The sequence below is a fragment of the Staurois parvus genome, unplaced genomic scaffold (assembly GCF_062004578.1).
Source record: "Staurois parvus isolate SC_StPar_1 unplaced genomic scaffold, SC_StPar_1.0 ptg001012l, whole genome shotgun sequence".
Classification (NCBI taxonomy): Eukaryota; Metazoa; Chordata; class Amphibia; order Anura; family Ranidae; genus Staurois; species Staurois parvus.
This window is the reverse complement of record NW_028318808.1, coordinates 202,501-229,391: the sequence shown is the minus strand read 5'-3', so window position 1 is coordinate 229,391 and position 26,891 is coordinate 202,501. Positions and strand designations below refer to the sequence as shown.

At 47.0% G+C, this 26,891-nt stretch overlaps 1 protein-coding gene across 2 annotated transcripts in view; it reads right to left on the bottom strand.

The window, feature by feature from the left end:
* Positions 1–26,891, bottom strand: part of LOC149441208 (methylcytosine dioxygenase tet3-like) — a 120,369-nt gene that overhangs the window by 62,067 nt on the left and 31,411 nt on the right. Inside the window, exon 3 of one of the 2 annotated variants that reach the window (XM_089657622.1) lies at positions 25,320–25,376. The exons of the other annotated variant lie outside the window; for it this stretch is intronic. Coding sequence (XP_089513748.1) covers positions 25,320–25,376 — 57 coding nt within the window. The remainder of the gene's footprint in view (positions 1–25,319; positions 25,377–26,891) is intronic. 2 annotated transcript variants of the gene reach the window in all.

Genomic DNA, 26,891 nt, shown 5'->3' with positions numbered 1-26,891 from the left:
GAATTGAGAGGTAGATACAAAATTCATGCTTCCCAGTTCTCTTACGTTCAAAGTATCTAATCATCCCCTGGATGTTCAGAATTCAAACATTTTTCTAAATGCAGGCAAACGCAGGATGTGAATTCTACCATCTAAAATCATTACATTAGTTTACATGCATTTAGAAATGTCCTGTAAACGCATACAAACACATATAGACGCATGTACAGTTGTGTTGAAAATACTAGCCGTCAGACATCACTAACCGGATCAATCACTGTTTTTGGTAGAAATGATATTTGGCAAATAATTTTCTAGCAGGTGTAGTAGAGTCATAGAAATCCAACAGACCCAACAGTCATGACATGCATGCTGCTGATTCTGTGTCATTGAATCACTCATTGAAAGGGGCGTGTTCAAAATAATAGCCGTGTGGAGTTCTATTAGTGACGTCATTCATTCTTTGATAAACAGGTGGCAATTATTGCCCTTATTTAAGGAAGGAAGGCAGCAAATGTTGGACATGCTGGTTACAGTGCATTTCTCTCTGAAATTCTGAGGAAAATGGGTCATTCCAGACATTGTTCAGAAGAACAGCGTACCTTGATTAAAAAGTTGATTGGAGGGGAAAACATATAAAGAAGTGCAGAAAACGATCGGCTGCTCAGCTAAAATGATCACAAATGCTTTAAAATGGCAACCAAAACCTGAAAGACGCGGAAGAAAGTGAAAAACTACCATTGGAATGGATAGAAGAATAGCCAACATGGGGCGGACTCAGCCAACAATCAGCTCCAGGAAGATGAAAGAAGGTGTGATGTTCCCTGTGAGGACTGTTACAATTAGAAGACGCCGATGTGAAGCCAAGCTATCTGCAAGAAGTCCCCGCAAAGTCCCACTGTTGGAGAAAAAGACGTGTGCTGAAGAGGTTACAATCTGCCAAAGAGCACATTGACCGGCCTAAAGAGAAATGGCGCAACATTTTGTGGACTGATGGAGTGGCCAGCCCAATCCCCGGATCTTCATCCAATAGAAAACTTGTGGGGTGACATCAAAAATGCCGTTTCTGAGGCCAAACCAAGAAATAGAGAAGAACTGTGGAATGTGGTCCAATCATCCTGGGCTGGAATACCTGATCACAGGGGCCAGAAGTTGGGGGACTCCATGCAACACAGATGTACAGCAGTTCTCAGAAACAGTGCGACTACAACCAAATATTCATGAAGTCATTCAAAGGAAAGCAAAATCTTCAAACATTTCTCAGTTTATATAGTGAATGTTGGAGTTTGTAAAGAAGAATACAAACACGGCCATTTTTTTGAACCGTCTAATATTCACTTTTCTTCCATTTTTTTAGAGGAACAACACAAATTTGATGTATTTTCTTCATATTGTGATTTGGAATAGAATGTGTCGTGTTCCCAATGCATTTGTGTGGATGGAAAGAAAAGGATTAGAAGGATTTGCAGCTTCAGTCACTTTTTTCATCACACGGATATTATTTTCAACACAACTGTATGTGTTTGCTGGATCCAGCGAGGCCTTAGAATGGACATCTAATTCACCTCTTCTACAGGTCCAACTCGGTGAAAGCTATCAGAAGCCGGACTATGCTAGGCTGGGGTTGAATCTATATTTTGATGCAAGATATATATTCGCTTAACCACTTGCCTACCGGGCTCTACCCCCCCCCCCCCCCCTTCCTGCATAGGACATTTTTCAGCTGTTGCACTTTGAATGACAATTGCACGGTCATGCAACGCTGCACCCATATGACATTTGTAGAATTTTTTTCCTCACAAATAGAGCTTTTCTTTGGTGGTATTTAATTGGTTGGGGGGGGGGGCTTATTTTTTGCTAAACAAAGGAAAAAAGGCAAAACATTATAAAATCTTGCAAACAGGTAATTTTTCTCATGGGCACTGTTGGGGCTTCACTGATGATCAGTGTAGATGTCCTCTTTCATACGTGCCGGATACCAGCTTTCCTCTCCCCACGCTGTGACAGCGCGACAAAAGGATAAGCCGATAACCGGCAAGTGTGTTTACATCGTGATCAGCTGTGATCGGCCCTTTACCTCTCCCTGTGATCAGCTGTGATTGGCCCTTTACCTCTCCCTGTGATCAGCTGTGATTGGCCCTTTACCTCTCCCTGTGATCAGCTGTGATTGGCCCTTTACCTCTCCCTGTGATCAGCTGTGATTGGCCCTTTACCTCTCCCTGTAATCAGCTGTGATTGGCCCTTTACCTCTCTCTAGGATCTGCTGTGATCGGCCCTTTACCTCTCCCTGTGATCAGCTGTAATTGGCCCTTTACCTCTCCCTGTGATCAGCTGTGATAGGCCCTTTACCTCTCCCTGCAATCAGTTGTGATTGGCCCTTTACCTCTCCCTGCGATCAGTTGTGATTGGCCCTTTACCTCCTCCTGCGATCAGCTGTGATTGGCCCTTTACCTCTCTCTGTGGTCAGCTGTGATTGGCCCTTTACCTCTCCCTGCGATCAGCTGTGATTGGCCCTTTACCTCTACCTGCGATCAGTTGTGATTGGCCTTTTACCTCTCTCTGCGATCAGCTGCGATTGGCCCTTTACCTCTCCCTGCGATCAGTTGTGATTGGCCCTTTACCTCTCTCTAGGATCAGCTGTGATTGGCCCTTTACCTCTCCCTGCAATCAGTTCTGATTGGCCCTTTACCTCTCCCTGCCATCAGCTGTGATTGGCCCTTTACCTCTCCCTGCCATCAGCTGTGATTGGCCCTTTACCTCTCCCTGCAATCAGTTCTGATTGGCCCTTTACCTCTCCCTGCGATCAGTTGTGATTGACCCTTTACCTCTTTCTGCGATCAGCTGTGATTGGCCCTTTACCTCTCCCTGCCATCAGCTGTGATTGGCCCTTTACCTCTCCCTGCCATCAGCTTTGATTGGCCCTTTACCTCTCCCTGCCATCAGCTGTGATTGGCCCTTTACCTCTCCCTGCCATCAGCTGTGATTGGCCCTTTACCTCTCCCTGTGATCAGCTGTGATTGGCCCTTTACCTCTCCCTGTGATCAGCTGTGATTGGCCCTTTACCTCTCCCTGCGATCAGTTGTGATTGACCCTTTACCTCTTTCTGCGATCAGCTGTGATTGGCCCTTTACCTCTCCCTGCCATCAGCTGTGATTGGCCCTTTACCTCTCCCTGCCATCAGCTGTGATTGGCCCTTTACCTCTCCCTGCCATCAGCTGTGATTGGCCCTTTACCTCTCCCTGTGATCAGCTGTGATTGGCCCTTTACCTCTCCCTGTGATCAGCTGTGATTGGCCCTTTACCTCTCCCTGCGATCAGCTGTGATTGGCCCTTTACCTCTCCCTGCGATCAGCTGTGATTGGCCCTTTACCTCTCCCTGCGATCAGCTGTGATTGGCCCTTTACCTCTCCCTGCCATCAGCTGTGATTGGCCCTTTACCTCTCCCTGCGATCAGCTGTGTCTGAAGGATGCAGGGATCACAGAGTGCACTGTGCGTGTGCTGCAGCGGGCATGCGGGGGAATGGTTCTGGGAGGACATCAATAGAAGCCCTTCCAGAAGTGGCTGACCGCACTGTGGCCCTCATTCGGCTACAGCATGATCAGCAAGTGGAACAAACATTGTCCTGCAATGAAAAAATAAAAATCTAATTCTATTGATGGCTTAAAGTGATTGTAAAGGCTCAAAGTTTTTTAGCGTCATGTATTCTATGCATGGCAGTAAAACACCTGTGTGCAGCAGCTCCCCCAATACTTACCTAAGCCCCAGCCCCTAAACAAACCAGTGATGTGCACGAGAGCCTCGGCTCACTAGGGACTCTCGCTCCACATTGGCTGAGACAGAAGCAGGATCAATCACAGCCAATGAGGAGAGAGATGGGACGGAGCTAAGCTGTGGCTGTGTATGTGAATGGACAAGCAGAACAGCAGGTTGGGAGTGAGCCTGCTTGGGTGCCCCCACAGCAAGCTGCTTGCACTGGGGGCACTCGGCAGAAGGGACGGGCCAGGTGGGGGACCCGAGGAGGATCGGGGCTTCTCTGTGCAAAACCATTACAGAGCAGGTAAGTATAACATGTTTGTTATTTTTTAGGATGCCTTTAATATCACTTTAATTCAAGGCATGCAGCTAAAATACATAATTATGGACTTTAAGGACTCATTATCCTTTTTTAATGAGAACCATTAAAACCAATGACAAACCTGTGCATAGGAGCTAACAATCCATAAAACTCACAAGGCAGCACCACGTGGCTTCTGGAGTTTTCTTCTCTGGTCACTCTCTCCAGTCTGGATCCACCTCACATTCATAGTTCTGAGGTCACAGAAAGTGCCGGTACACTGCAATCAGCACCCATCTGGACAAGTTGTGGGACAAGGACAAAGTAAAGTCACACACAACTTTTCTTCATCTCTTTATAGTACAATACTACCCCTACCTGGGGGCTACAATACTACCCCTACCTGGGGGCTACAATACTACCCCTACCTGGGGGCTACAATACTACCCCTACCTGGGGGCTACAATACTACCCCTACCTGGGGGCTACAATACTACCCCTACCTGGGGGCTACAATACTACCCCTAGCAGTAGAAATGCTGCTTCCTGCCTCCCCCTGCAGTGCTCAGTACCGGCAGAGCTTAGTAACAGCCAAACCCCTCATAAGGTGTTCACACATTCAGTATTTGGGTTGCGGAGGGGTGAGACGGAGGTTCCCCGGCCAAGTCTATGTGCATTTCTGAGTTCACTGGGTCCAACTCAGGAGCTCATTAGACATTCTTCAATTCACAACTGTTGCAGCATGAAGGTGGAGGTAAGACCAAGAAAATGTATTTGCATGAATTGAAAAGCACAAGTTTTTTTTAAAAAAGGCCTCCTTCATACCTGTAGCTATGGGCATTCTGGGGAGTAATTTTCAAAGTTCAAGAGTAACAGAAATCTGAGCTTTTTTTTCCCCATGAGAACAGATCTGGGCAGATTGCTGGTCTTCGAACCTAAATACTCAGCAGGTGATTGGGTTAGAAATGACTGACACTGGACTCCAGAGCCTTTGTTGTAATCTTTGAGAATGAATTACTTTACAGTACAAACAGCTAGAAAGGTCAGTGAGGGGTTGATGTAAATCTCTTTTGCTGCTTGTTAAGAGTTTGTAAATTGTCAAATGTCCATAGTCTGGGCACAGCTGCACTTTAAAGGAAGGAATAAAAAGCAGAAATAAAGACTAAAACAAAACTAAACCTTTTACTGCATTGTTAAAGCTGAACTCCGGGCACAAAAAATTTGATGAAATCTATTCCTCAACAGCCACAGAGGATGTAAACCCACTGTGTGTGCACCGAATGCCTTTACAAACCCAGATAACATCACGTGAAAGCAGTGACACCATCTCCGTGCTGCATATAACGCATGCAGAGAGCACAGCTGTGGGAGGAGCCCAACAACTCCACCCACTACAAAATACTACAGGAGGGGGCGGAGACAAGACCAGTCAACGTGCAACAAGGAGAGAGAGCAGAGCTGTGGAAGGGGCCCGGAAGGCTCCACCCACTACAGAAAACTATAGGAGGGGTTGGGTACAAGTCTGGTCACCCTGCACAAGGAGAGAAAACAGAGCTTTGGGAGGGGCCCAACAGGCTCCACCCCCTGCAGGCTGCCATAGAAAACTACAGGAGGGGCGGAGATAAGACCAGCCCCCCTGCACAAAGAGAGAGAGCAGCGGTGAGTGGTCTTTATTACGTACTGCACAGATCTGGAAGAAATCCAAGATTTAAGAATACACACGGCTCTTGTATTTAGAAAACGTTTCTTTAATCCAGAGATCAGATTTAAACGTTTTTCCATCAGTTTTCAATGGTTGTGTTCACACTTTCTGTTGTCATTCACAATGTTTTCAGTCCCTTTTCATGAATTCATTGCCACTTAGTACATAGCACAAACCCATCGGATGACAATTGACGAATGCGTTCTTTGCAGCAGAAAGAAAAGCGAATTCCGATGTTCTTCTGATCAAACCGCCAACGTAGGGATCCTGTATGGATCTGTCCATATTACTGATGACAATGGGTTATATATGCAAGTGGAAATCCAAAGGAAAAAAACCTCAAATATTCGGACAGGATGTCACCCTCGTTGGATCCCTTTACTGATCAATATGCCGGATTTGTCAGGATGGGTTCCCTACCCTGGAAACAAAACCTCGGATCTTCGAAGAATGAACATCTGCTGGGATAAGACATGAAGGACGAAGCATTCTGCTTCCAGAAATGAAGTCTCTGCGTGAGAACTGCAAACTATCCGCTCTCAGTTGTTCTACCAAATTTCTGCAAATCGATGCGACGCGGGGGCGGGGCAGACTGTTGTCATACAGCTACACGTGGTGGAGGGAGACACATGGCCGGGATTAGCCTAAAGAGGCAAACAAAATACAGACCTTCAAAGATATAATCGCATGGACTGAATCCAGAGAAATGAGTGCAGACCACAAGGAAGAAGTGAGGAGGTCATGGTGGTGGAGGAGACACAAAAGGTGGACGGAAAGTGTGGACCACGTGGTGCTGACATCGGCCACAAACACAATCTCTCAGCACTGAGAAATCATTAGCAAGGTGAATTGGAGTCACCGGAGGACACAGAATACCTTCTACTCTGCGGAAGCTGCAAGTCTGTAAAGTGTCCAGGAAGGAGTTCAGAAGCCAACAATTCAGAGAGCAGATATGTGGCTGTGGAGGATTGCTCTGTCTCATGTAAAAGAGAGAAATATGAATATATATATATATAGGGACCGGTTCCTGGTGGCCATCCAGCTCTTGAAGAACTGCAAGAACATCCCTTTACTAAGAGCAAGACACGTCGCCATAGTTATTCAGGTTCCCAGAGACACAAAATGTTCCCGATTCCGACATTCGTGATGGATCTGCATGGTGGCACCTGGCAAGCCCATCTGGTATGACCTATACCAGCACATTTATCATGGTCACCTTTATGGAAAGAGACCACCACGTGTCTGCAGAACACAATCCCACCAGAAAAACGTGTCCATTATCGCATGTTATTCTTTACTGTCCACAATCGCATGTTATTCTTTACTGTCCACAATCGCATGTTATTCTTTACTGTCCACAATCGCATGTTATTCTTTACTGTCCACAATCGCATGTTATTCTTTACTGTCCATTATCGCATGTTATTCTTTACTGTCCACAATCGCATGTTATTCTTTACTGTCCACGTGTCTGCAGAACACAATCCCACCAGAAAAACGTGTCCATTATCGCATGTTATTCTTTACTGTCCACAATCGCATGTTATTCTTTACTGTCCACAATCGCATGTTATTCTTTACTGTCCATTATCGCATGTTATTCTTTACTGTCCACAATCGCATGTTATTCTTTACTGTCCACAATCGCATGTTATTCTTTACTGTCCACAATCGCATGTTATTCTTTACTGTCCACGTGTCTGCAGAACACAATCCCACTAGAAGAACGTGTTCCGGGTTACATTTTAACAATCTCTGCATTCCAAGACTTAAACAATAACTTCAGAGGTAACCGCCAAACGGGACCTCATATCACTTCCACACAAAGCCCATTAATGAGTAACCTCCTCATAATGATCAACGGAGAAGAAAATCCCCTCCAGACCAGCCGCCTGAAACTTGCTGCAGTAAAAGTCGCTCTCACTTCCAGGACGACTGAAACGAAGAAACTGCTGAGATCTGACAAAACTTCTTGCAGGATGTCGCTAGCTACACCCTTCATATCACGTCTTCCATCTCTCAACTTCAGAAGAAAAAAGGGCAGAAATGAGAGAACACACAACAGATGAACACGCAATGAGCCAACGAGGCCGGAACACCGGAACATCCACACAATACACAACAATATTATTAGGGATTCGGCGACACTGATCCCGGAATTGCTGCTGAAAACGACTATTTTCACGATACCTGAAATTGATACTTTGCGCTGCGATTTGTATCAATACAAAATAGACGCAAATTACACCGCAAAGAATAGCATGTGATTTGCACCAGAATGCGATTCCTGTCCAAATCACATGCAGTTTCCTCACTGCTCCTGTGTGAAGCCGGACTTGTAATTATAATAATAATTAGGGTGCAGCGATACTCATCTGTGATTGACGCATTCCGATACTTCCGGTCAAATACTCGCCAATACCAATACTTCGTGGTGTGATTTGTGTCAGTACAAAATGTATAAAGGCAAAGAATATCATGCGATTGTGGACAGTAAAGAATATCATGCGATTGTGGAAAATAAAGAACAGCATGCGATTACAGACAGTAATGAACAGCATGCGATTGTGGACAGTAAAGAACAGCATGCGATTGTGGACAGTAAAGAATATCATGCGATTATGGACAGTAAAGAACAGCATGCGATTGTGGACAGTAAAGAATAGCATGCGATTGTGGACAGTAAAGAACAACCTGCGATTGTGGACAGTAAAGAATAGCATGCGATTGTGGACAGTAAAGAATAGCCTGCGATTATGGACAGTAAAGAACAGCATGCGATTATGGACAGTAAAGAATATCATGCGATTGTGGACAGTAAAGAATAGCATGCGATTGTGGACAGTAAAGAATATCATGCGATTGTGGACAGTAAAGAACAGCATGCGATTGTGGACAGTAAAGAACAACATGCGATTGTGGAAAATAAAGAACAGCCTGCGATTACAGACAGTAATGAACAGCATGCGATTATGGACAGTAAAGAATATCATGCGATTATGGACAGTAAAGAACAACCTGCGATTGTGGACAGTAAAGAATAACCTGCGATTATGGACAGTAAAGAATAACATGCGATTGTGGAAAATAAAGAACAGCATGCGATTGTGGACAGTAAAGAATAACATGCGATTGTGGACAGTAAAGAACAGCCTGCGATTGTGGACAGCAAAGAATAGCCTGCGAATATGGACAGCAAAGATTAGCATGCGATTATGGACAGTAAAGAATATCATGCGATTGTGGACAGTAAAGAACAGCATGCGATTATGGACAGTAAAGAATAACATGCGCTTATGGACAGTAAAGAATAGCATGCGATTATGGACAGTAAAGAATAGCATGCGATTATGGACAGTAAAGAATAACATGCGATTGTGGACAGTAAAGAATAACATGCGATTGTGGACAGTAAAGAATAGCATGCGATTATGGACAGTAAAGCATACCATGCGATTTGAAGAGGAATGCGGTGCGATTTCCCCACTGCTCCTGTGTAAAGCCGGGCTTGTCATCACCAGAGTTCACACAGGGCAATGCAGGAATCCTCCCTCTACCAAACCAATGCTGTGACAGAAGGAGAAGCCAGCGATTTGAAATCTCCACGTCTTTCTCTCCTCTCAGTTCAGGGATGACAGTTCAGCTTTTGATTCGTCATCACCATGACAGTGCTGACCAATCTGAAGCCATCTAGCCCGTACTGTCATCTCTGCAAGGAAGAAAAAAAAGGCAATTCACAAGTCTGGGGATTTGAAATCTCTGCGGCTTTCTCTGTCATCCCTGCACTGAGAGGAGAGAAAGACGTGGAGATTTCAAATCGCCAGCTTCTCCTTCTGTCACAGCATTGGTTTGGTAGAGGGAGGATTCCCGCATCGCCCTGTGTGAACTCGGGTGATGACAAGCCCGGCTTTACACAGGAGCAGTGGGGAAATCGCACCGCATTCCTCTTCAAATCGCATGCTATTCTTTGCTGTCCACAATTTCATGCTATTCTTTACCGTCCATAATCTCATGCTATTCTTTACCGTCCACAATCGCATGCTGTTCTTTACCGTCCACAATCGCATGCTGTTCTTTACCGTCCACAATCGCATGCTGTTCTTTACGTTCCATAATCGCATGCTGTTCTTTACGTTCCATAATCTCATGCTATTCTTTACCGTCCACAATCGCATGCTGTTCTTTACCGTCCACAATCGCATGCTGTTCTTTACGTTCCATAATCGCATGCTGTTCTTTACTGTCCACAATCGCATGCTGTTCTTTACCGTCCACAATCGCATGCTGTTCTTTACCGTCCACAATCGCATGCTGTTCTTTACGTTCCATAATCGCATGCTGTTCTTTACTGTCCACAATCGCATGCTGTTCTTTACCGTCCACAATCGCATGCTGTTCTTTACCGTCCACAATCGCATGCTGTTCTTTACCGTCCACAATCGCATGCTGTTCTTTACCGTCCACAATCGCATGCTGTTCTTTACCGTCCACAATCGCAGGCTGTTCTTTACCGTCCACAATCGCATGCTGTTCTTTACCGTCCACAATCGCATGCTGTTCTTTACCGTCCACAATCGCAGGCTATTCTTTACCGTCCACAATCGCATGCTATGCTTTACCGTCCATAATCGCAGGCTATTCTTTACGTTCCATAATCGCATGCTGTTCTTTACCGTCCATAATCGCAGGCTATTCTTTACGTTCCATAATCGCATGCTATTCTTTACGTTCCATAATCGCATGCTATTCTTTACGTTCCATAATCGCATGCTATTCATTACCGTCCACAATCGCATGCTATGCTTTACTGTCTATAATCGCATGTTATGCTTTACTGTCTATAATCGCATGTTATGCTTTACTGTCTATAATCGCATGCTGTACTTTACGTTCCATAATCGCATGCTATTCTTTACGTTCCATAATCGCATGCTATTCATTACCGTCCACAATCGCATGCTATGCTTTACTGTCTATAATCGCATGTTATGCTTTACTGTCTATAATCGCATGCTATGCTTTACTGTCTATAATCGCATGCTGTTCTTTACGTTCCATAATCGCATGCTGTACTTTACGTTCCATAATCGCATGCTATTCTTTACGTTCCATAATCGCATGCTATTCTTTACGTTCCATAATCGCATGCTATTCTTTACGTTCCATAATCGCATGCTATTCATTACCGTCCACAATCGCATGCTATGCTTTACTGTCTATAATCGCATGTTATGCTTTACTGTCTATAATCGCATGTTATGCTTTACTGTCTATAATCGCATGTTATGCTTTACTGTCTATAATCGCATGCTGTTCTTTACGTTCCATAATCGCATGCTATTCATTACCGTCCACAATCGCATGCTATGCTTTACTGTCCACAATCGCATGCTGTTCTTTACGTTCCATAATCGCATGTTATGCTTTACTGTCTATAATCGCATGCTGTTCTTTTTGTTTATAATCGCATGCTGTTCTTTTTGTTTATAATCGCATGCTGTTCTTTGCCTCTATACATTCTAGATTGACACAAATCACACCACGAGGTATTGGTATTGGCGAGTATTTGAAGTATCGGAATGCACCAATCACAGAAGGGGATGGATTATTACTATAGTTTAGGGTCACATTCCGATTGTCCTTAGCGCTCCCCCCAACCCCCTTCTTCTCACCCTCCAACACTCCATCCTACATGCATCTGCCACAAAGCTCCCCATGTTCCCGGGTACAGAACCACAGGTGACCTAGTGGCCAATCCCCAGAAATAATCAATGTCACATGACGCAGGGAGCTACCATGCGTCAGCTCTGACGTCCATATGGAGGAAGGTCCTTCCAGGTATGAAGGAGACCATGTGGCTCCCCCAGCTTCCTCCAATGTGGTGATGGTGGTGTTTGGCCATTGAGAACGTAAAGCTTTTAAAGTGCTTTATTTATAGCTCCTGGTTGGTGTGGAGGATCGCATCACATCGCATCCCATCGCATCGCATCCCATCCCATCGCATCCCATCCCATCGCATCCCATCGCAGCAAAGCACCACTGACTGTCGGCCACAGAAGAGATCTTTGTGAACACATCACACATTTCCTGCATTCACCAACATTATCTGGATTCACCACAAACCAACCGCCATTACACAATACTTCATTCATCTGATTATTGGTCAGTGTAAGAAATACATAGGGCAGTGTACAGGGGTCAGTAGTATGTAGGGCAGTGTACAGGGGTCAGTAGTATGTAGGGCAGTGTACAGGGGTCAGTAGTATGTAGGGCGGTGTACAGGGGTCAGTAGTATGTAGGGCAGTGTACAGGGGTCAGTAGTATGTGGGGCAGTGTACAGGGGTCAGTAGTATGTGGGGCAGTGTACAGGGGTCAGTAGTATGTAGGGCAGTGTACAGGGGTCAGTAGTATGTAGGGCAGTGTACAGGGGTCAGTAGGATGTAGGGCAGTGTACAGGGGTCAGTAGTATGTGGGGCAGTGTACAGGGGTCAGTAGGATGTAGGGCAGTGTACAGGGGTCAGTAGTATGTAGGGCAGTGTACAGGGGTCAGTAGTATGTGGGGCAGTGTACAGGGGTCAGTAGGATGTAGGGCAGTGTACAGGGGTCAGTAGTATGTAGGGCGGTGTACAGGGGTCAGTAGTATGTAGGGCAGTGTACAGGGGTCAGTAGTATGTAGGGCAGTGTACAGGGGTCAGTAGTATGTAGGGCAGTGTACCGGGGTCAGTAGTATGTAAGGCAGTGTACAGGGGTCAGTAGGATGTAGGGCAGTGTACAGGGGTCAGTAGGATGTAGGGCAGTGTACTGGGGTCAGTAGTATGTAGGGCAGTGTACAGGGGTCAGTAGGATGTAGGGCAGTGTACTGGGGTCAGTAGGATGTAGGGCAGTGTACTGGGGTCAGTAGTATGTAGGGCAGTGTACAGAGGTCAGTAGTATGTAGGGCAGTGTACTGGGGTCAGTAGTATGTAGGGCGGTGTACAGGGGTCAGTAGTATGTAGGGCGGTGTACTGGGGTCAGTAGTATGTAGGGCGGTGTACTGGGGTCAGTAGTATGTAGGGCAGTGTACAGGGGTCAGTAGTATGTAGGGCAGTGTACAGGGGTCAGTAGTATGTAGAGCAGTGTACAGGGGTCAGTAGTATGTAGGGCAGTGTACAGGGGTCAGTAGGATGTAGGGCAGTGTACTGGGGTCAGTAGGATGTAGGGCAGTGTACTGGGGTCAGTAGTATGTAGGGCAGTGTACTGGGGTCAGTAGGATGTAGGGCAGTGTACAGGGGTCAGTAGTATGTAGGGCAGTGTACAGGGGTCAGTAGTATGTAGGGCAGTGTACTGGGGTCAGTAGTATGTAGAGCAGTGTGCGGGGGTCAGTAGTATGTAGAGCAGTGTACAGGGGTCAGTAGTATGTAGGGCAGTGTACTGGGGTCAGTAGTATGTAGGGCAGTGTACAGAGGTCAGTAGTATGTAGAGCAGTGTGCGGGGGTCAGTAGTATGTAGGGCAGTGTACTGGGGTCAGTAGTATGTAGGGCAGTGTACAGAGGTCAGTAGTATGTAGAGCAGTGTGCGGGGGTCAGTAGTATGTAGAGCAGTGTGCGGGGGTCAGTAGTATGTAGGGCAGTGTACAGGGGTCAGTAGTATGTAGGGCAGTGTACAGGGGTCAGTAGTATGTAGGGCAGTGTACAGGGGTCAGTAGGATGTAGGGCAGTGTACAGGGGTCAGTAGGATGTAGGGCAGTGTACAGGGGTCAGTAGGATGTAGAGCAGTGTACAGGGGTCAGTAGGATGTAGAGCAGTGTGCGGGGGTCAGTAGTATGTAGAGCAGTGTACAGGGGTCAGTAGTATGTGGGGCAGTGTACTGGGGTCAGTAGTATGTAGGGCAGTGTACTGGGGTCAGTAGTATGTAGGGCAGTGTACAGGGGTCAGTAGTATGTAGAGCAGTGTACAGGGGTCAGTAGTATGTAGAGCAGTGTGCGGGGGTCAGTAGTATGTAGAGCAGTGTGCGGGGGTCAGTAGTATGTAGAGCAGTGTACAGGGGTCAGTAGTATGTAGAGCAGTGTCCAGGGGTCAGTAGTATGTAGAGCAGTGTACAGGGGTCAGTAGTATGTAGGGCAGTGTACAGGGGTCAGTAGTATGGAGGGCAGTGTACAGGGGTCAGTAGTATGTAGAGCAGTGTACAGGGGTCAGTAGTATGTAGGGCAGTGTACAGGGGTCAGTAGTATGGAGGGCAGTGTACAGGGGTCAGTAGGATGTAGGGCAGTGTACAGGGGTCAGTAGTATGTGGGGCAGTGTACAGGGGTCAGTAGTATGTGGGGCGGTGTACAGGGGTCAGTAGGATGTAGGGCAGTGTACAGGGGTCAGTAGTATGTGGGGCGGTGTACAGGGGTCAGTAGTATGTGGGGCAGTGTACAGGGGTCAGTAGTATGTAGGGCAGTGTACAGGGGTCAGTAGGATGTAGGGCAGTGTACAGGGGTCAGTAGTATGTAGAGCAGTGTGCAGGGGTCAGTAGGATGTAGGGCAGTGTCCAGGGGTCAGTAGTATGTAGAGCAGTGTACCGGGGTCAGTAGTATGTAGAGCAGTGTCCAGGGGTCAGTAGTATGTAGAGCGGTGTACAGGGGTCAGTAGTATGTAGGGCAGTGTACAGGGGTCAGTAGGATGTAGGGCAGTGTACCGGGGTCAGTAGTATGTAGGGCAGTGTACCGGGGTCAGTAGTATGTAGGGCAGTGTACAGGGGTCAGTAGTATGTGGGGCGGTGTACCGGGGTCAGTAGTATGTAGAGCAGTGTCCAGGGGTCAGTAGTATGTAGAGCAGTGTACAGGGGTCAGTAGTATGTAGAGCAGTGTACAGGGGTCAGTAGTATGTAGAGCAGTGTCCAGGGGTCAGTAGTATGTAGAGCAGTGTACAGGGGTCAGTAGTATGTAGAGCAGTGTACAGGGGTCAGTAGTATGTGGGGCAGAGAACTGGGGGGTCAGTAAGGTAGTGGACAGGGGGGCCGAGTGCAATGGGGATCAGTAGTCTGTGGTACAGAAGTGGTTCCTCAAGCAGGGTGGCGTAGGGAAGCTGCTGAGCCGACAGCGAATCAGAGATGACAGAAGCATTCACCACTGATAACTGAACTCCTCGCTTCCCTGTGCCGCTCTGCAGGTGGGGGAGGAGCAATTGAGGGTCAGCAAGGCAGGGATGTGAACGCAATCGATCCATCTTCTGCCTGCGATTGATTGGTAGATTGTGATTGACGGTTTTAGAGGTCTAAAGCTTCTACATTTCATTCAAAGGAAAAACGTTTTGGGTGAAGCTGCTAGCAGTCCAGACAGGACTCCCCCCCCCCCATACACCAAGTATGAAAACCTGGAAGCAATATAAAGCAGTTGTCAATATGTCTCCCTTCCTGTCCCCTCCCCCCCTTGTGATCTCACCATGAAGGAGAAGCAACAGACTAATAAGGTCGTCTCTCTGCTCTCCTTCTGTCAGCGTGACTCCTGATTGACTTTCTGTAAAAGGGGATTCTGAGAGGTTTACATCAATTCCAAACTCCAGCTTGGTGTTTTTTATATATTTGCCTGGAGTTCAGCTAATGAATTATTTTATAACAATATAATTATTTTTACAATTTTCCAGATTCAAGACTAAATCTCACATCATTTTGGCCCTATTAAGGCATTTTCCTATTGGACGAGGTTAAGAATATGATGTCACCACCCCACCTCGTCCAATCACAGAACACTTTACATTCATGGCCAATGGCAGCTGAGTGCGGGATCTCCTGCGGTCGTTGTGTGGCAGGGCTGACACTCAGCAGTCCCCCAGGTTGGCCCATCCATCCAAGCTGGACCAATGTAGCCGTGCAGAAAAATCCCTCCCTGGAGTTCAGCATTGCAGCATACAAGGCATCGGAGGGCATTCTGGGAAATCTGTGAACATTCGTTTCTTGAAGAACTGCCTTTCACTTCAGATTGGTAAGAGGTGCGGAGAAAACTGCGCTGACAGTGATGTGCCACAAAATACAATTGGTGCTGAAATCTCTGCTGCCACGTCTAATAAATCAATGTGACCCCAAAAGGAACAACTTACAGAGGGTCTGTGGAGCAAAATATCATAAAGTGAATGAAACAATAAAACTAAATATCAAAATATGACTTTTGATGAGAAAAAATCCTAAATAAAGTCCTTAATAAACCCACAAAAAACTTCAAGTTCACCAAGAAAGTTCACCAGGTGTACAAAAGGAAATGTCCCCCCTTTTGGGTTGGGATGAGTATATGCCCCCCCCAGTCGCCATCCCCCATACACCGAGATGTCACTCTCTTCAGGATGCACAGGTATCATTCCATGGCATTGCAAATGGTCACAGCCCCCCTTCCTCCTCCTCTGTGATCGCCTCCCAAATGGTTTATGTGAAGCCCTGCAGTGCTCTCACCACCGCCGAGTGTCACAAAATGGTGCCAATCACGTCACTTCCGGTTGTCGCACAGTACCGCCCCGACGCGTTTCATCACATCCAACTTCCTCATGTGTGTCAGGGCGGTACTTTCCAGCAACCGGAACTGGAAGTGACACGATTGCCGCCATTTTGTGACACTCGGCGGTGGTGAGAGCTCTGCAGGGCTTCACATAAACAACGGTTCGGTTTCAGTCTCTGCAGCATTTTTGAGCTTGAATTTCTTTTAATTCTTGTAAGTGGCTCTTAGATTGTAAGCTCCCAGGATCAGGGCCCTCGAACCCCTCATGTATTGTATTGTTACTGTATTGCCTCCCATTGTACAGCGCTGAGCAAACTGTTGGCGCTATATAAATCCTGTATAATAACAATCTATTTGGGCCAATAAAGGAGGCATTTTATACGGCACCATTTGGGTTTCTCTTTTGTGTTTTTCCATTACATGACCATTTGGGAGGCGATCACAGAGGAGGAGGAAGGGTGGCTGTGACCATTTTCAATGCCTTTGTACCTATTAGCAGCCAATCCATGGAATGATACCTGCGCATCCTGAAGAGTGACATCTCGGGGGATGGGAGATGGCGACTGTTTTCGTTAAGCGATTTGGCCAACCATGAGAGTGGGGGGCATATACTCATCTGGTGAGTGCACACCCGAAAGGGGAGACATTTCCTTTTGCACACCTGGTGAACTTTCTTGGGAACTTGATGTTTTTTGTGAGTTTAAGGACTTTATTTAGGATTTTTTCACATAAAAAGTCATATTTTGAGATTTAGTTTTATTGTTTCATTCACTTTATGATATTTTGTGCCACAGAACCACTTGAAGTTGTTCCTTTTTGGTCACAAATGCTGCTTATATACGACTTTTCCTCCCAGACCTCACGCCTGGTCACCCTGCCAGTCCAATGATGAGCCTGGTTCATGTGTTGGACACCCGAGTCCGATGGGTTCTGTCTGCTCTGCTCTCCCTGCCTTCCTCCTCCTCATGCAGAGCCACACCTGAGACTACAGACCGGTTGGGCGAGATTGTCCGGGACGCCTGTACAATCTGCTCATTAACAGCGCAGCTGATCTAGATAGACTTTAAACCTGGAAACCAAACAATCTTCAGCAAATGGCTTGAGTACTTGCAGCTTGATATAAAATCACCGTCAAAGCATTTTAGGGACAATATTTATGGGCTGTGTGATGGGTCCAAACATTTCTTCTTATTTTTGGCAGAACGTAAAAGAAAAAAAATTCCTCATTGGAATTTGTCAGCATGCTGGATTTTATTTATGATCCAGGGAAAAGATTTGGTCAGGTAATAAATACAAAATGAGAACAGAGCTTGGGGCAGAATTCTGAAATATGAAAAGTGACTGATGAGTCATTCCGAGAGAGAAACCACCTTCAATCCCTTCTAATGATCTCATTATCAGCTTTGAAAGGGAACTCCAGTCCCATCGCAAAGTGGGAGTATGTTGGGAAAGAAAAAAAAAGACATCAAAATCAATTTAACATGAACCTGTGTTGCCCGTTCCCCTAAATCCTGGCTAAGGAGCAAACAAAAGGGCAGTATAGGTGTCTGTGGGGAGGGGTAGTAAAGTCTGTGGGGAGGGGTAGTAAAGTCTGTGGGGAGGGGTAGTAAAGTCTGCGGGGAGGGGTAGTAAAGTCTGCGGGGAGGGGTAGTAAAGTTTGCTAGGATGCAGGCAGCTGCTGCCTAATTTGCCTTACTTGCTAGGATACGGGTGGCTCTTGCCACCTGATGTCCTTGGTTGCTAGGATGCATGTGGCTCCTGCCACCTGATGTCCTTGGTTGCTAGGATGCATGTGGCTCCTGCCACCTGATGTCCTTGGTTGCTAGGATGCATGTGGCTCCTGCCACCTGATGTCCTTGGTTGCTAGGATGCATGTGGCTCCTGCCACCTGATGTCCTTGGTTGCTAGGATGCATGTGGCTCTTGCCACCTGATGTCCTTGGTTACTAGGATGCATGTGGCTCCTGCCACCTAGTGCCCTTGATACTCAGGAACAATAACTCAACCTGACCATACAATGAATGAAATTCAACCAGTTCAGCAGGGATTGGTCAAATTTCAATCAGTGTGTGGGCTTTCCCGCTTGACAGAGATAGATTGCTTAATCGTCTTCTGTTGAAGAGACATGTTGACAATTCTCCACCGCTCCAATGCGATGTCATAGGAAGGACTGGGGCAGATTTTACTATATGCAGCTCTAGATTATGAAGCCCATAGCATAACATACAGCCGCGTTCAAAACGTACGCATCTGACCGCAGCAGGAGCCATTACACAGTTTTTGCTTTCTACAAAAAAAAAAAAAAAAAAGATTTGATTTTCTTCCTGCATTGGAAATACATTAGTGGTCAGATTGACACAAGAAGTGCTGGCGAAGATCTTTTGAAATGTTTTCATTTTCTATAATCTGTACGTAAAGTGGGGAAAATAATGATTTGACCCCCAGCAGATTGTGTTCGTTTTCCCACTTACACAGAAATAAAGGGTCTATAATTTTTATCATCGGCGTATTTTAAATGAGAGAGACAGAATATCAACTAAAAATCCAGAAAAAACACAATACAAATGTTATAAATGGAGTTGCAGTTCAGTGAGTAAAATAAGTATTTGATCCCCAAGCAAAGCATGACTTAGTAGTTGGTGGAGGAACCCTTGTTGGAAGCACAGAGGTCAGACGTTCCTTGTAGTTGGTGGAGGAACCCTTGTTGGTGAGCACAGAGGTCAGACGTTCCTTGTAGTTGGTGGAGGAACCCTTGTTGGAAGCACAGAGGTCAGACGTTCCTTGTAGTTGGTAGAGGAACCCTTGTTGGAAGCACAGAGGTCAGACGTTCCTTGTAGTTGGTGGAGGAACCCTTGTTGGAAGCACAGAGGTCAGACGTTCCTTGTAGTTGGTGGAGGAACCCTTGTTCGAAGCACAGAGGTCAGACGTTCCTTGTAGTTGGTAGAGGAACCCTTGTTGGAAGCACAGAGGTCAGACGTTCCTTGTAGTTGGTGGAGGAACCCTTGTTGGTGAGCACAGAGGTCAGACGTTCCTTGTAGTTGGTGGAGGAACCCTTGTTGGAAGCACAGAGGTCAGACGTTCCTTGTAGTTGGTGGAGGAACCCTTGTTGGAAGCACAGAGGTCAGACGTTCCTTGTAGTTGGTGGAGGAACCCTTGTTGGTGAGCACAGAGGTCAGACGTTCCTTGTAGTTGGTGGAGGAACCCTTGTTGGAAGCACAGAGGTCAGACGTTCCTTGTAGTTGGTGGAGGAACCCTTGTTGGAAGCACAGAGGTCAGACGTTCCTTGTAGTTGGTGGAGGAACCCTTGTTGGTGAGCACAGAGGTCAGACGTTCCTTGTAGTTGGTGGAGGAACCCTTGTTGGAAGCACAGAGGTCAGACGTTCCTTGTAGTTGGTGGAGGAACCCTTGTTGGAAGCACAGAGGTCAGACGTTCCTTGTAGTTGGTGGAGGAACCCTTGTTGGTGAGCACAGAGGTCAGACGTTCCTTGTAGTTGGTTCCCAGGTTTGCACACATCTCAGGAGGGATTTTGGTCCAATCTTCTTTACAGATCTTCTCTAAATCCTTAAGGTTTCTTGGCTGTAGCTTAGCAATTCGAAGTTTCATCTCCCTACATAAATTTTCTATAGGATTAAGGTTAGGGAGACTGGCTAGGCCACTCCATGACCTTAATGTGCTGGAAGACCTATCCATGACCCAATGTCAGTGTTCTGACTAAGGGAAGAAATTTACAATACTGAGGGAAATTTTACAATACATGGCCCCATCCATTGGTCCCTCAATGTGGCAAAGTTGGCTTGTACCTTTAGCAGAGAAACAGCCCCAAAGCATAATGTTTCCACCTCCGTGCCTGACTATAGCGATGATGTTCTTAGGGTCATAGTCAGCATTTTTCTTCCTCCAAACACGGCAAGTCGAGTTAATGCCAAAGAGCTCCATTTTGGTCTCATCTGACCACAACACTTTCTCCCAATCCTTCAATGAGTCATTTAGACTGTCATTGTCTAGTCATTGGCAAACTTCAGACGGGGAAGTACATGTGCCTTCTTGAGGAGGGGAACCTTACGGGCACTTCAGGATTTCAATCCATGGCAGCGTATTGTGTTACCTATGGATTGTTTGGTGACTGCGGTCCCAACTGTCTTTAGATCATTCACAAGTTCCTCCCCGTGTAGTTCTGGGCTGAACCCTCACTTTTCTCATGATCATCCTTACCCATGAGGTAAAACCTTGCATGGAGCTCCAGCAGAGGGGGATTGATGATTATTTTGTATTTCTTCCATTTGCGAATAATCACTCCAACAATTATTTTCTTCCCGCCAAGCTTCTTGCTGATGGTCTTGTAGCCCATCCCAGCCTTGTGAAGGTCTACCATCTTAACCCTGACGTCCTCCGACAGCTCTTTAGTCTTGCCCATGGTGGTGGTGAGGTGTGAATGGAAGAAAGAGATTCTGTGGATAGGTGTCTTTTATACACATAATGAGTTGTCATTAGGAGCACCTTCTTACATTAACAGTACTGATCTGTGGACCACATGAGTACAGAGCCAGTCTGTGGGATGTGGGAGCCAGAATCATTGCTGGTTGGTAGGGGATCAAATACTTATTTTACTTACTGAACTGCAACTCAATTTAGAACATTTGTATCGTGTTTTTTCTGGATTTTTGGTTGATATTCTATTTCTATCATTTAAAATACGCCGATGATAAACATTTTAGACCCTTCATTTCTTTGTAAGTGGGCAAACTTACAAAATCTGCTGGGGATCAAATCATTATTTTCCCCTCTGTAATGTGTTTCACGTTGCTTGTGTTTTCTGGGCCACAGTCAACCAATCCTGCGTGCACTTCTTTCCAAGCAACCTGAATATAACTCAGACACACCTTACATGACCTGCCACTGTGATGTGTTGGAGACGGATTCCTTTACACATAATGGCTCCAAGATTATAATGCATGATTGCATAAAAACGCCCCAAAAACCTTTTCATAGCGATATGCTGGGTAGACACTTGGGGGCTTTTTTTGTTTCATTTAACCAGCGGGCAGAACAAAAGAAAAACTCAGATTCTTGCATCCACACAAGTGATGTGAATGCAGGAATCTCCCCCACTGCACAATTGTATTCTGACAGCAGAGACCCCCCCCATCAGAACACACTGATCAACACTGCGGCCTTTGGTTTCAGTGGCTGATGAAATGCTGGTTTTCCAACAGGACAGTTTGTCAGAAGTCGGTCTACTGATTGAACAGACAGGGCTACACACAGATCAAAATACCAAGACACAGTGGAGAGATCCCTGCATTCACATCACTTGTGTTGATAACAATTTTTTTCGTTAACATTTTGGACGTCTCCATCAGTCTCGTTGACCATGGCCACCATGACAAATAGAAGGGTTGATTGTCCACCGTGGGAACACAAACAATAGAAACCCACACAGATGCTGAAAATCATCCCTAATCTTCTGAAATCCAATGTTTTGGCAATATGTGTGAAGGCAAGGAAGTCTGAAAGAACATATTTGTGGTTGTTTTGTGACAAAAAGGAGAAACAATGACAATCCCTAAGAAATTGCACCTTGAGAAGAGGCATGACCTTAGCAATCACAAGGGGCAGTCCAGTTTCATCCCTACAAAAAGGAGCCCGCTGGTGTATGTCATTCATGGAACTCGAAGGTGCAAGATCAAGAAGAAAAAAAAAGGAAAAGATATGGAAAGAATACAAGATATCTGGCAAACTCAGAAGATGTAGGGACCAGAATGACAGCTAACAGCCAAACAAGAAGATGTAGGGACCAGAATGACAGCTAACAGCCAAACAAGATGTTTACCTCTACCCAATTCTAAATGACAGTTTTGTTTCCTAGTTAAATTCTGCAAACAAACATTTAGGGAAACCTGGCTTACAATCTTATTCAAAATGAAAAGTTTGGTGGGCCACTCCATGACATTGTATACGCTGTCAAGCAAGCAGGTGATTATGTGACCTAATGGAAGCTGGGGTATCAGGTACCCAACAAGGGACACAGACAGAGCTAAGAGCCAACACTAGCCCAAACCCCATGACACAGTACTGCCTGTTCTACATAATGGCAGCCATACACTGACATCTCCTAAGCTTTCCACAAGATCAGAAGACCTACAGCGCTGGGGGCCTTGACAAATTCCGGTGTCTTCTAGACAATGATGTGGACGATACAAGTTATATAAAAGACACCAGAGGTCATCTGTGAAGTCTAATATTTTTAGGGCCTATGTCAATGTTCATTTCAAGCAGGTTTTGCATTCCTATACAAGTCTCCTGCAGGTCAGATGCACCCGGTAATGAATTCTGAACGTAGGAAAACCACAATTTACAGCCAGAGTATATTTTACCCCCAATTCTGAATGAGCTCAGAAGCTTCTCAAACTAATGCCACTGGCACAAGCCCTTGTGTCTCTCCATCGGAGCTCGGGCTGCCCCAAGGTAGAACAAGCCATACACCAGTATGGACATGGCCTAAAAAGACAGAGAAATACAATTCATCACCAGATAATACGATACGGTTGTAAAATACCTAATGTGTAAAGAAGACTTGCTGGTTAATGACGGAAACCACACATGCAATCCGTGTAACTTCAATGAACTGCAACACAACCAATTCCTGCACAAGCCACTGAGACATTTGGCAGATAAAAGTATTAGGTGGAAAGAAGATCTTGAAGTTTTGTACTTTTGTTGATACAAATCTAGAATGAGTCAGAAAGAACGTCAATCACAGCCCACCCTACGTGCCCCATAGTCACACCTATGTCCAGCATCCAAGTTACTAAGTGATGGCAGGCAGCACATTTAATTGCAGTTATTAGGACACGGCTGCAACAATCTTCAGACACTCGTGTGTTGTTCAGACTTGCTCTGTACTGCAGACAGAAATCACCAGCGTGACGGCTGCTATGTTTGCCCAGCCCTAGAGGCACGCTGACTGCAGTACATTCTCTGGAAGGTGGGTATGGAGGATAATCCACAGTTCACAGTCATGGGGCAGGTTAGATCTCTAAAACCTAGTTTGGCCAACACCAAATCGGCAAAGCTGGTCTTGTGGCATCGTCAGAAATTCAGCTTCAGTAAAGGAGTGTCTTGTCTGGTGACGTCTACCTCAATAATATAAATGTATGTGATTGATGGAAACCCTAAATATTGGATATTCCGAGAACAGTCACAGCATGGCACAGTAAACCTTGCTAGGAGTTCTAATGTTTAACAAGATTTAGACAATGGTAACAATTTCCTCCAGAAAACTCTGCAACACAAGGAAAAGGCGTACTGAAGGTAACAATTTCTTCCAGAAAACTCTCTGCAACACAAGGAAAAGGCGTACTGAAGGTAACAATTTCCTCCAGAAAACTCTGCAACACAAGGAAAAGGCGTACTGAAGGTAACAATTTCCTCCAGAAAACTCTGCAACACAAGGAAAAGGCGTACTGAAGGTAACAATTTCCTCCAGAAAACTCTGCAACACAAGGAAAAGGCGTACTGAAGGTAACAATTTCTTCCAGAAAACTCTGCAACACAAGGAAAAGGCGCACTGAAGGTAACAATTTCCTCCAGAAAACTCTGCAACACAAGGAAAAGGCGTACTGAAGGTAACAATTTCCTCCAGAAAACTCTGCAACACAAGGAAAAGGCGTACTGAAGGAACGTGAGGCTTCGGTATACAAATACAATCACATTTTTATTCCCGGAGTCACTCTGGAAGTTTAGAGTCCAGCATGGAGAATCACATGATTTATTTATTCTGTAGTCGTTCAGTGGGACAGTTAGCCATTCCGTCTGGGAAGGGATATTGGCACGGATCCACACTGGCCGAGTCATAGTAGGCCATCGGTGGACAGCTTTGTCGTATGTTGTCATCTCACAAGCCTACGAGTTGAAGCTCCTGAATAAGAGGCTACAGACCATTGAAAGGGCCAAATCTGTCAGTGTCTCGTCTTCTGACGGGCAAAGAGTACGACTGATTTCCCTCAGTTACCCTGCACCTCCTTCTGTCGTGGAGCGATTGGACATATTCGCCTAGTAACCCATCCAACTCATCTGGACGTGCGGCCGCAGTTTTGTTGATGAAAGTATGTGCAGGCGGGAACTGCGTGTTCCCCTCTAGTGTGACGTGTGAGGGATGCAATGTTTGTAAACTAAAGTCACGTGACTTCGGGATCTGTGACTCCGCCAGAGACGAGCAGAGCGAGATCTGCCTGCCAGGAGAGGGGTGGAGAGCAGAGCTTTCCTAGAAAGAAGATGAGGCCCCGCCGTGGTTTTCATATATAGGTACGCCAACGGCTATTTATAACTCGACCTTTTTTCTGGTGCAACTTGTTGGAACATTTTAACTCTTTAAAACATTCCAGCCAAGAGAGCAACAAAGCAGTGATTTGCTGAGCAGGTCAGACGTGGTCTACAAACCATTTACTTATGTACATAGAATCCTCGTACGCTGCTCTCACCCAACTATATTGAGACGTTTGTCAGACGGAGTGACACTACAACAGGTGAACAGACCGCAGTCATCGCCATACATGTATATGGCCAACCATTGGCTGACCTCAGGGATTCAGGTTATATTACGTAATATTGTAGATATTCCATAAACCAAGCACATGGCTTACATGCAATACACCATCGTGGACACTAAACTGCCCACAAATCTGACATCCCCCCAATGATACGAACGTTCCAACATTCCATAGAGAAGAACCATCATTCAGGGACTTTATTTCCTTCAATCTACAATGTTCACAACAAGTTGGAGACGTATGAAGGGCTTTAAGTCGCGTGTCATGGTGGACGATGTGCTGCATTATCTGCCTCACACCACATGGACATCAACCCACAAGAAATGCACAATGGTGGCCGAGTGAATGACACAACTTACCGAGTCTGCACAGCAGTCACATTACAGGCGCCAATGCCTGGCAGTGCGTGGGTTAATCTTCCACAGCAACCAATACTCGCATTTTGTACACTTTGCTAGAATTGGCCCCGTCTTGGGATTCCTCAACAACAAGCTGCTTATTTTTATTTTTCATGATTATTGGCAACAATTACATTCCTCAAACACACTGGAGGTTGTGTGCCGGCCGGGGTTAATGAGGAGTACCTACCTTCACACTGTGCACTTGCTCGTTTGGCAGAATTTTGGAGCTTTCCTTATTTATAACCTGAAATACAAAAAAAAATAAAGAAAAAAAATATATAAAAGGAAAAGAAACGTGAAGATTGAGGCTTTGCAGAGAGAGCAGCGAGGAGTCACATCGAAGGGAAGAAGAATGGTTGGCGGCGTGCCGGCTAGAAATCATTGAAATGACACGAACGCTCATCCACGCAAATATCAACCAATGAACAATAACCTTTTGTTTAAAGGATCGGCCTTCCCAATTCACAACACACTTGATTAGCAGCAGCCATTTTAGGTCTGCTCCTATGAAGACATGGTGCATTGGCTTTCTGTAACTCCCTCCCTCTCCTGCCAGACGTGGGGATCATTATCATAAGACGGCGTTCTTAGTACCGCTCCCCAACACATGATATGTGACATGACCCCTCCCCATTCTGCCTGCAGTAGTAGGGAGACCAAGGCACAGAGGGGTGGGGGCTGGGAGAGCGCACCATGTGGTTTGTCTCCCAGCAATCCGAGGCGGCTGGAATCTGCGGACTGGACTACACAGCCATGGAGCCGACTCTCCAAAACCAATAAACAGCCCTTTAGAGGGGATTGTGCTAATCCTGCAGAGGCACCGGCCTGACTCCTCGTCACACCGGCCTGACTCCTCGTCACACCACCGGCCTGACTCCTCGTCACACCACCGGCCCGACTCCTCGTCACACCGCCGGCCCGACTCCTCGTCACACCGCCGGCCCGGCTCCTCTTCACACCGCCGGCCCGGCTCCTCGTCACACCGCCGGCCCGGCTCCTCGTCACACCGGCCTGACTGCTCTTCACACCGGCCCGACTCCTCGTCACACCGGAGTGACTGCTCTTCACGCCGCCGGCCCGACTCCTCTTCACGCCGCCGGCCCGACTCCTCGTCACGCCGCCGGCCCGACTCCTCGTCACGCCGCCGGCCCGACTCCTCGTCACGCCGCCGGCCCGACTCCTCGTCACGCCGCCGGCCCGACTCCTCGTCACGCCGCCGGCCCGACTCCTCGTCACGCCGCCGGCCCGACTCCTCGTCACGCCGCCGGCCCGACTCCTCGTCACGCCGCCGGCCCGACTCCTCGTCACGCCGCCGGCCCGACTCCTCGTCACGCCGCCGGCCCGACTCCTCGTCACGCCGCCGGCCCGACTCCTCGTCACGCCGCCGGCCCGACTCCTCGTCACGCCGCCGGCCCGACTCCTCTTCACGCCGCCGGCCCGACTCCTCTTCACGCCGCCGGCCCGACTCCTCTTCACGCCGCCGGCCCGACTCCTCTTCACGCCGCCGGCCCGACTCCTCTTCACGCCGCCGGCCCGACTCCTCGTCACGCCGCCGGCCCGACTCCTCGTCACGCCGCCGGCCCGACTCCTCGTCACGCCGCCGGCCCGACTCCTCGTCACGCCGCCGGCCCGACTCCTCTTCACGCCGCCGGCCCGACTCCTCTTCACGCCGCCGGCCCGACTCCTCTTCACGCCGCCGGCCCGACTCCTCTTCACGCCGCCGGCCCGACTCCTCGTCACGCCGCCGGCCCGACTCCTC